This window comes from Anopheles nili, chromosome 2 (assembly GCF_943737925.1).
Source record: "Anopheles nili chromosome 2, idAnoNiliSN_F5_01, whole genome shotgun sequence".
Lineage (NCBI taxonomy): Eukaryota > Metazoa > Arthropoda > Insecta > Diptera > Culicidae > Anopheles > Anopheles nili.
In genome coordinates this window covers 63,214,452-63,225,612 of record NC_071291.1, presented here as the reverse complement: position 1 = coordinate 63,225,612, position 11,161 = coordinate 63,214,452, and the positions used below count along the sequence as shown (strand labels likewise).

General features: G+C 51.8%; 1 protein-coding gene across 1 annotated transcript; it reads right to left on the bottom strand.

The window, feature by feature from the left end:
- Positions 1–4,807: 4,807 nt before the first annotated feature.
- On the bottom strand, positions 4,808–10,658 carry LOC128727818 (serine/arginine repetitive matrix protein 2-like). The gene is made up of 5 exons (XM_053821765.1): positions 10,621–10,658; positions 10,207–10,520; positions 5,867–9,884; positions 5,599–5,797; positions 4,808–5,533 (listed from the first exon to the last, which is right to left on the bottom strand). Exons 1-5 carry the CDS (start codon positions 10,656–10,658, stop codon positions 4,808–4,810), a joined length of 5,295 nt encoding a protein of 1,764 aa, XP_053677740.1.
- Between the last annotated feature and the right edge of the window lie 503 nt (positions 10,659–11,161).

Below are 11,161 nucleotides of genomic sequence, written 5' to 3'. Positions count from 1 at the left end.
GAAAGACAGCGGTGGAATTGCAAGATGCGTACGAAAGGAAAATTAATTCACCGCCCACGGTTAGGATGGGAGGAGGCCACATGCAACAATGTTAAACACTCCCCCCTAGCCAACAACAAACGCTGTTGCTTTTGCGTGCACGTGTCAGAAATTTTCCGTCAACGTTGTTGCTTTAATCGCACGGCGGGCCCGGCCATTGGCTACCTTTTCCGGATCGTGCATGGAAGAGGCTGGTATATTTTACAAATGGCGTTTTTTTTGTACACGTTAGATTCCTCCGCCAGCAGAGAAACGCAAACGATTGTGTTAATTTTAATCCACTTTATTCAGCGTCCAGCCATCATCCCACCGCGGGGTGATGTGTCGGGTAGATTTTAATGGCAACCCGGGATTGGAATCGTCGTTGTTGGATGTTGTTGGACACCGATCAGTGCACCAACTTTGTGTGATCGTGCAATGCAGTAGGTGAGATCGAAGTGAAAGGAGAGATTTAGGCAAGAGCCGCGCTGTGGTGTATTGTATCGATGTGGCCCTTTATCGTTGTGGACAAAAAGCCCGCATGAGAAGGGTGTCGGAAGGGAGGGAGGGAGGGAGCTTCTTTGAAAGAGAACATAACGAGTGATATAATTATACACGTATATATATACATAAAGCTAAATGTTAATTGTATAGTAACGAACAGACCGCTATAAAGGCAAAACCACAATATAACGTACCGATCGCGGCGAGGCATGTGTATGTATTGTATGTATGTGTAAAGGAATAACGAATATGCGGTTTTTGTTGTTGTTTTGTGTCGTTTAGCGAGGGAAAGCGAAACAATACAAGTACGCCGTAAAAGTAATATTAATAAAAAAAAAACAATCATATATATATGTTCACCCCAGGTGGATGAAACGGACGGCAACCAGCAGCAAACCACATCATCCACCAACGATAGATAGATAGCTACGAAAGAAAATGTTGGCCAACAGGCCTCCGGTGACGAGAGGATGCTCAATCAAGAGCCGGAATCGCCGCGCTGGAGGGTTTTATCGGGTTTTGCTTGCGTTTCTAAAAAGCGTGCTTAAAAGCTTTAACGTGCATAATTTGTGAGATTAACTTAAACCAGATCAGAGTCAGCCGTTGCGTTGCGAAGGGTTGTTTAGCAGGCTAACAAAATCAGCTCTCGCCAAACTTAGCACGCTCTGAAGGATTGAATACACACATATCGCGTAAGGACGAGCCTCCTCATTTAAAAGTGGTTTGCGTCTTGGCTATCCTTCATGGTTTTGATTTAACTTTTATCTTTGTTTTTTTCTTCTTAACTGTTTTTGATTGCGCAATTCTTTGAAAAGGAGCTGCTTTCTTACTGTCATTCCTCGCCGAAGGAACCGAGTAAACTGGGGATGGGTACGCAGAATCAATAGGTGCATGATCTTACGATCGATTATGCGGCTATCCCGCAAATGGTTACAACTATCGAATATTTCCTTCTGTAGATCGTTTCCCTGCTAGTGCAGATCTTTGCTGGAATTAGAAAGGTAGCATTTATAGATAGTGTCGGATTTTGTCCCGGATTCCATTGTTGGAATTCGTAGCGAATTGAGCTTTTAAATTCTTTTGAAAAAATAACAAAAAAGCTAACATAACGGATAGTGGGAAGAATACCAGCTCTTTGCACCTAGCATCCTTGAATACGAGCTCGAAATTCTTAACAATTCTAAAGCGACGGAACGTTTGCCAATCTGAAACTCTTTTGAATCAAACTACCGTAAATCAAACTACTCACGCATACTGTTGTCGGCGGTGAATTAAATCAAACGAACTAGCTAGAGAAACCACGGTCAGTCGTTTTATATGGCATTCGATAAGGATCCAACTTTGAGGCAGACGTGTTCAACTTATTAATTAGCCAACCACGTGCACGTGGCACGGTGGCCGTTTTAGAACAATCATAGTGTAGCAAAACCGATAAATTATATTAGGAAAGTTAAACGTTGCGAATAATTCGAAAAAAAAAGTAGCGTAAAAGTAAATCACAACCCTTGCAAACGATGCTACAGTCCAGCGCGAAACGCGACACCGCTCATTTAGTTAGTCGGAGGAACAATAACGAAATGCTAGCTAATCAAATAATTGTGAAAGAGCAAAAAAAAACTGAGCGAAAGGATCATGCTGCGCGCCATGTTACGTACGTTTTAGGTAGGTTAGTGATTTTTTATTGATCGATCGATGGTCCAACGTTGCCGATCGTCGTGATCGAATGCCACGTGCAAAGGATCTCCTCACCGTGAGAGAGCGAAGCCAGGAGTAAAGTCATTCAAACAGACAATGTTGTTTATGCTGAACAAGCCTGGTGGGGTGGCCACGAAATCGTAGGGTTCCGGAATGTCCGGGCGCGATCATATCATACGTGTAATTTATGGCCGTGAACCGCGTTGATAGCGAGGAGTGATGAAAGTCAGCAAATAAATAAAATAGAGAGAGAAAAAAACGAAAATCAACATGACAATAGCTCAACACGGGAGGCTCAGCGGCAGGAGAACACGGGGGAGCGAAATGTGTATTATTTGTAAAATAAAATTGTGGTCATTCACTTCATGTGTGCCTGTGCTGGGGTTGTCTTCTCTCATTTAACACCATGTAAACATTCGAAAAAAGACGTAAACTCCATCACAGACGGATGGCCGTAGTCATAGCAACCGATGGTGAGCTGTTGAGATCACGTGGGCGTGGGTGGAGTAAGATTTGTCCCAAATGCGCACTGTGATTGGTCATCGCTGCACTATGGGACAATACGCAATAAAACCGGACACAGGACAACATTTTTATTCAACGCTCTTATTTCGTGTGTTTTCGTGCAGCAATGCTATGGGGAAAATTTGTTTGATGACGCAGAAATTCATCGGAAACAGATTTCATCGTTGTTTTATGCTTGAAATGAATTTTACACACGCAGCTACATAATTTATCCCCACTTATAAACCCAGTGTTTATGGCCACCGAGAACACACAGTGCGCGTAGAACGGTAAGCGATCGTACGCAAAAGAGACAGGATGCGGATAAACACGTGCCGATATGGATTGAAGGCGTTAGAGAGAGTCGGTACGGCAGTTCGGCATGCGTTGAAGCGGGACCACTGGTTGTATCATGCTTGGGACGTGGTACCAGGTTAGCAGCAACCTCTTCGGCTCATGTTCTCCTGGTATTATAGCTGGTTTCGGGATAGCAAAACGCGACGCCAAAATTTTTCGTTTTGCGGCGTGCGACGCGAAATTTTTTGTGGCTCCGGGTGAACCTCGTTTCGTGCGCCGCGTGTGAAAAGAGCTGAATGGATGGGGTCGGGTGCCCTTAAAGGGAGGGTTTTTGAAGGTAATTGATTGTGACACGTTTTTTATCGTGTTTCTGTGGGTCAGTGCCTCACATTTTGTCACTCCATGGGCCTCTAAAGGGAGCTAAAATGCAAGGATAAAACCGTGTCTCCGCGGCGCGAGTTTCGTGTGTTGGACCCTTTTTTAATTCCCTTTCAAGGATAGTAATGATCGATCGTGAATAATCAGAAGCCATTTTACCATAGGTACATGTGCAAACGTTAATTTTTATTTAATAGAATATTAACTAATACATTTTCGTCTGTTTCGCGCTCCACAAATAACGTTACGTGGTTCAACATTCCGCAGCTGGTGAACATTATTTCGTATCAACCGACAGGATAACATTACTCTACTCGCCTTGAAGAATCCTCCGTGGACAGAGGCCTGATTTTTAGGGACTCAGTGATGATCCATAGTTGATGTGGTTCGGCCTCGGCTCGTTCGGCCGAAAGGTCCTTTTTTCGTCCTTTGATAGGACCTCCAGTGCAGAAGCACCATTCATGCGACTATTTATGAGAATTCCAGCAGTGCAATGAAGGGAAAGGCATAGAAACGACAGGATATTAAATGGAAGGTCATCAGGTACCTCATGGCGTTCGTCGCGAGCTTTTCTTTCACCCTTCCAACACGCCCACGGCAATGAAGTAAAACAAACCCCCACCCCGTTGCATCTCATTTTGGCTTATGTACATTCAGCGTTATTTTTTCATCTTATTTTTCCACCATTGAAGCTACATTCGTACACGATTTTATCTACTTAATGCTTGTCACTCTCCACACACACAAGAGTTCCGGCGGATGGAAGGCATCCGGGGGGAGGGGGAGGATAAGGAAAAGCGGAAAAAGCCGCCCGGCGATTGGGGGGTGCAGGACTGCCTCATGATTGCGGCAAATAAAAGTTTAATAAAAATTAAAAAAAAATAAAATCACCTAAAAAGGGTGCAGAATAACACCTGATCCTGCGTGCGTTCAACGAAACGCTATTGCAAGCCCGTTTCGCCGTGCAGAATGTGTGTAACAGGACAAACGGAGACGACGAAACTTCCGCCTTTTCGTTCTCCTGCACGCATTAACTACACCTGCTCGCCCTCTGGTCGACATTGCGCTAAACTAACGTATCAACTAAGCTAACATACACTTTGAATGCGTCTCAATCAACGCTCTTTACACGAGAGATGCGGTCCACTTCCGCCTGGCGCGAACACGCCGTTCGAGACGGGTGATACGATACGTATTACAGTAAATAAAATTTATATATATATGTATAAAGAAACGCCTCTCCTGCGGACCAACGGCCGCAAGGGGAGTAAACGAAAAGATAAAACCTACATTTCTAAGCCCCATCGAGCGTCGTGATAGAGATTTTTGTTCATAAACGCGCGCGACCGTGTGTCCTCGTAGCCGATTCAGGACTAGCTTCTTCTGAGTCTGCCTAAGCGATCGGATGGCTTCACACCGGTGGAGGCGCCCCATCGTACATGCCACCGGTGGTTCCGGTGGTGGCGTTGCCCACCATCGTGGCCGGTGTGTTTGCAGGCGGTGCCGACGATACGATCGATTCAATCGGATTCACACCGTTACCGGCGGGGCCGGTGGTGGTGGGTCGCTTTTTGGTGGATATGGTGATGAGCGCCGACGAAATGGCCGCCGATGGAGGTGGTATCGACGTTGGCGGCGGGTACGCGTGGGTGTGAGGCGGTGGCACCAGCATCGGACCGTGTGAATGATGGTAGAGATGATGCGCCATCGGTGGTGGGTGAGCGTGCAAGGGCAGCGGAGAGGCTGGCCGCTGCTGGGCTGGACCAAGATGGGAAGGCATCAGATGGTGGGCCATCGGGGGTAGGATCGTGTGGCGGTAACCAGCGGTTAGGGCCGGTGATGGAACTGGTCCTGGAACGGGCAACGCGACGGGGGGAACTGGCAGTGGTATGATCGAGGATCCGGGTCCGGGTCCGGCACCGTTTGTACCGGGTAGATGGATTGGCGGTGGAGGCATGGGCGGTAGCGGAAGGGAGATACCGTGGAAACCACCCTCGCGGAAATCAATCATCCGCACGACGGGAGGATTCAGGCAGCGTGGCTGTTGTAACTCGGGTGGAGGCGAACCAGGTGGTGGAGGTGGCGGTGCAAGGTCTTCCAGTTCCGGATCAAATTCTTCCGGTTCGTGGTCCTGTTCCTAAAATCGAACGAAGGACGGTTTCTATGAGAAATGTCAGGAAAAGGACTCGCATAAGGACTTACCGGTTGTTTCAGTCGATCAATCAAGCGCTTCTTTCCGGACAGCTTCAGCGCACGCTGGCGACGTAGCTTCTTGCGCAGTTTCGTTCCCGAAAGCTTATTCGGTGAGCGTTCCTTCGCTTCGTCACCGGAAGAGGACGACTCGTCACCAGGAGCCACACCGTCTGCGAACAGGACCGACTTCTTCGCCGTGGTAGGCGCGCTGCTCAAGGAGAAAAAAAGACCGTAAAATACACTTAAAAAAATCCATAGCACGTTCTCCAACACGTACCTTCCACCAGCGGTTGATTTGGTCGTTTTGAGAATGCTTTTCTCGTACGAGCGCCCCAAGGACGCGATCAGGTCCGCTTGCTTGATCGCCTCGAACTCTTCATCCGACGAGGCACTACCACCGGCACCACTTCCGGTGCCACCGTCCCCGCTGCGACCCTCACCAAGCGCATCACTCGCACCGGAAGCGGCAATGCTCTCGGATGACGCACCCGTACCGCCGGCGATCGTTTTTGAACCGAGCAGTCGCTTGATCTCGAGCTGCAATCGCTCCTTCCGTTGCTTCTTCTCCAGTCGCTTCTTTTCCCGCTCGGCGCGGATCTTCTTCTTCAGCTCGAGCCGCCGATCGTGACGTTGCTGGAGCTCCTCGGCGGTCAGGATCTTCGGAGTGACGAGCGCTGACGACGGAGCGGAAGGTTGCTGATCGTTACCAGTCGATGCGGTTAGGTTTTGTTCTTCCGCCGGATCCGATGGCCCAGCTCCGTTTGATGCCGTTCCGGGTGGGTCAGTACCACCGGTAGTCGTACTGCTATCCGAGGGTTTCGTGGCCGATGAGATCGGTGCGCTTGATGGGACGATCTCGAGCACATTGCCAACCTGCTTCACCTGGGACTTGGAACTGCCCGTTTCCGTCGGTGTGCTTGCCGTGGACTGGCCAGGTGTTACCGTTGGGGGTGCGAAAGGTGAGCGGTACATGTCAGTGACCGGTACCAACCCGGTCCGGATCGCGCTCAACGGTGGTCCTACGAATGCCATCGGGTAACCCTGATACGGATGACTACGCGGAGCCCAAGATGGCGGTGGACCACGACTCCCGGGATAATACGGGGTAGCGGCGGCCGTTGAAGGAGGCCCACGAGGTGGTCCATATCCGTACGCATGCCCTCCACCATACTCCTGCGTACCATACCCACCCGGATAGTTCATATGCGTCGGTGGCAAATGATGCCTCGACTGCTGCTGGTACATGTCATGGGGAAGAGGATACTCGCCACCATATCCGCCACCGTGCGGATGATGCATGTGCTGTGGACCACCGTGATGCGGATGATGCTTCCCGGGAGCGTGTTGCTTGGCACCGCCCTCAACCGTACCATTTATCCCAAGCACGATGTTTATCCGATCGTCGAGTGAGATCCGCTTGGGTGATGATTCATCACCGCCATCCGATTTACCGGTGCCGGATCGGTCACCACCGGCCGGATCCGTAACCAGCATATCACCGGGAGGACCGTAGTAAGCGTAGGCACCCTTTGGATACGCACCACCGTACGTCGGGTCGATCAGGTGCTTGCGCTTTTGGCTCTCGAGCTCCGCATCGCTAATGGTGGAATCGGCCAGGCTCTTTTTGTAGCCCGTTACTGGAGAGTGAACATTCGGCGATGGTACACCCGTGCTGGTGATGATGTCGATTTGGTTCTCACCGTGACCCATCAGTGGCGGCGCGTCCTTAGGCGATGGAGGCCGTCGGTGTCCGTACGGTGATCGTGATCGTCTCGACGAAGACCATTCGCGATCCACCGAGTAGCGACGACGGGTTCGAGCGTTCCGACGGCCATCTACAGGACTGCGACCCCGAGGGCTTGGTGGACGCCTTTGCGAGGGGCTGAGACTACGATAGCGTGACCGCGAACGTGATCGCGACCGCGACGCAGAACGCTTCCGGTTGCGTGGACTGCGCGTTCGATGTCGATGCGGACTGCGGGAGGAATGCGAGCGATCCTTGCGCGAGGATCGCTTATCACGATCGCGTGACTTCCGCTTGGGGCTATCCCCAGCCTGCCGGTCACGGGATCGACGCCGGGATGAGCTGCGCTTTCGGTTCTGAGAGCGATCGCGAGACGTTCGTTTTTCACGATCACGATCCTTGCTCGCACGTCGTTGCTCCTTCGAGGTGTGACCACCGGAATGCTCGTCACCCGTTTGTGCGGATGCCTTGCCCCTCTCGTTGCCCTCTTCATCATCGTGGCCTAGAAGCGCCGACGCACCGACACCCGGCAGGATTCTGTGTTTTGATGGCAGTTTCATTTTGATGGGTGTGTCGCGATCCAGTTCCAGCGGTTTGATGGACGCAGCCAGCGATTCCGCGCTCTCGGTCGTAACCGAATCATCCCGAATACTGTAGATCTTCATGGGGGTCCCTTGTAATGGAATGCCGGTCAGCGGATCTGGCACCTTCGGCAGGAGGTACTCGGGAACGATCATCCGGTGCGGTGGTGTGGTCGGTTCTTCCTGTGCTCGTTGTGGTGACTTACCGACGTTCGCTTCGGAACGCAATGGCGTACTTTTTCTCGTTTCAGACTCATGCTCTGATTCCGATTCTGAACTGGAGCTCGATGAACTGGACGAGTCCGATGAACTGGATGAATCCGAGCTCGAATCGGAAGACGAACTCGACGAGCTGCTTGACGAACTGCTCGAGCTTGAGCCACGTTTCCGTTCACCGTCACGATTGTTACCGGCCGGGAGTTGGCCCAATGATTGCATAAAGTTTTTGTATTCGTCAGCCAGCTTCTCCGTGAATAGCGAACCAGCCGGATCGGAATCCTGCACGGACGCACCGTGTTCCGTGACTTTACCGTCGGGTCGCTTGTGCAATTCCTTTAGCTTCTCCGCCTCCTCCAGCTTGCTTTTGAAGGATTTCAGCTGGTTCTGTACGTTCAGCAAATCGTCCAGTGGGATGATTTCCTCGTGCATACTGCGTGGCTTCAGATGGGCCCGTTTTTCCTCCACCGACGGAGACCCGTTTGTGACGATGGTCGCGACTTCCGCATCTCGCAGCGGCACATCACTTGCCGGAGGTGGTGTCGGTGTTGTCCTGGTGCCGGGGCTCATTCCGAGACCCTCCGTCTCTTCCCAGTTGGCCGCGTAATCGTCCGAATCCGGCGACTGACTGGCTCCCTTCCGGTTGCGATCGACATGCGTCGTAGCGGGATCCTGATCCTGATCCTTGACGTCGGGGGAGAGATCGGGAAGCAGCACCAGGCAACCGCTGGACAGATCGTCCAGAAAAGAGCAGCTAAACTTCGGCCTACTGACGGTGGGCGGTTTTGGGGCTGTACTTTGATTTCGCTTCTCGGCGACATCTTCGTCCTCCTCCGTCAGCGGTTCCTTCTTCACAATACTGCAATCGATTTTAACTTTGTTCTGTCCTACCTGCTCCTGCCGATCATCCACGGGGTGTTCGATTTTGATGTGCCGTATAATTCGTTCCACTTCCGGAGACGCTTGCAGCGCGTCTTTCTCTGAGAGCGATTCGATAGTGTTACCCTCCGGGAGACCTTTCCCGTCCAGCTCCGAATGATGTCTTGATTTCAGATTCGGCTGTTCGCTCGGGGAAGACGATCCGTCGTCGCTTTCATCGTACTCCTGTAGGGCCGCTATCGCCGGCGTGATCGGTTGCACTTTTCTTACCGGCGATTTGTTTGGCTTTCGCTCCGGTTCCTCACGCTGCGTCCACTCCTGCCAACCGATCTCCGGCTGTATCTTGGTGTACTTCAACGTCGACAACGTGCCGCCCGTCCACGCGTGTCCCGTTCGCGGGTGAAAGTGTGCATTTCGGCGCACCCCGTCCTCAAATCGTCGGTTCGGGAACGGAGCGTGCCAACGTTTGTTAAAGCCAAAATCACGCCCGTATGGTGGAAAGCGTTCCCGGGAACCTTCCTGCCGAGGGCCGAAATCTCTCTGCTGGCTAATACTGTGCCGGTCCCGCTTGAGACTGTCTTCCGGCTGGCGACTTCGACTGGAACGGCTATGCGATCGCGAGCGGGACCTCTTTTTCTTCCGCTTTTCATCAGGTGCGTCCTGCGAACGGGACCGACGTGTTGTCGCGTGTTTTTGCTTCCGCTCAGTGGTGTCACCCTGGCTATTGTTTTGCTCGCTGCCATCTTCCTCTCTCGAGAGGCTACGGGATTTCCGCCGATCGTGATGCCTGCTGCGATGACGCTCCTTCGAGTCGGTTTTCACTTTGTCACGCTTCTTCGATGGCGCCGTGCTGCCAGAATCCGTGCTGTTTTGCTCTGAAACGACACGCACAAAATCGACCTTATCAGTGATGTGCGAAAACGGTGATGCACATTTGCCCCACGGGTAAAACCGAAACGCCATGATTATCGTGACGATGTTTCGCCTTTTTTTTATCGCGCGCACTTGTCTCGCACTAGCGGCTGCGATAGAACAACAAGAAGGTGAAAATGAAAACACGGCCGCTACGTCACGGTTTGACGGAGTTTCTGAAGAAATCGTCACCTCGCTGCACCGACCACCGGTGGGTGCATAAAAATGGCATAAAATGGCCGCTGCATCCGAAGCTGGGTTGCCATACCAACCACACATACTTACTCGCTTTGGGTTGCTCTTTCGATGATCCCAAATCACCACTCGAATTGGCAGTCGCTTTGGCACGATTTTCCTCACGAGCACTGCCCTCTCCGGATTCAACCGCCGTGCCCTTGGTGCCGCTACGAGATTCTCCAGCAATTCCGCGCGGATCGATGGATGGTGTCGGTGGTGCTGAAGATGAGTTTTTTCGTTCCCGTTCACTGGCACCCGTCGCTGGCTGGAGCTGCTTGGCCAGTGGAATCGCCGCGTGATCCGTAGCTGCCGGTAGCGGCGGGGTACACGATCTGGCCCTGTCCGAATCCATCAGCGCAAACCTACGAGGACGACGCGGATTTTTAATGGTCCGAGAAGGTGCAGGCGCGCGATGTAACGGAGCGAGCGCAAACGGCACAGAAGGCAATGCACCGTCCTTACAGCACCACCACCAGCAGCAATAATAGCTGCAGCTCCATGAGGCCGAGCGAAAGTGACAGTCCGACGACGATTGGATTTGGAACTTCTCCGATGGCGGGGACCGGGTTCAATGTGCGGTAAATGCAAACGCAGTTGTTCTGTTATCGTGCCAGCTCGGGCGGGATTTTTGTACGGATCGCGGTGATGGGCTGCTTGGGCGATTAGGCGGCAACGGCACGAAGGACGACAAAGGGACCCCCAGCGGTTGAGGATGTGGATTCTCTCTGCTATCAACTATCGTTGCACCCCCTTCACCAAAACCGAGCCGCAAACGCGATGTGCGCCAGCTAAAACCACTCGATATGACGGCACGTCGGCAAGCGAACTCGTTGGCTGAAGGATGGAACGAGTTGCCTTTTTCCACCTGGCCACCGATCACGGAAAAAGTTTGTGAACTTTTGTATTACAATTACAGTAAAAAGTAGGTAAAACTCACGGCAGCGCACGCAGAAGCTAACAAAACAAAATGTCAAAGTGGCAGCGCCCGGTGAAAAACATGCTG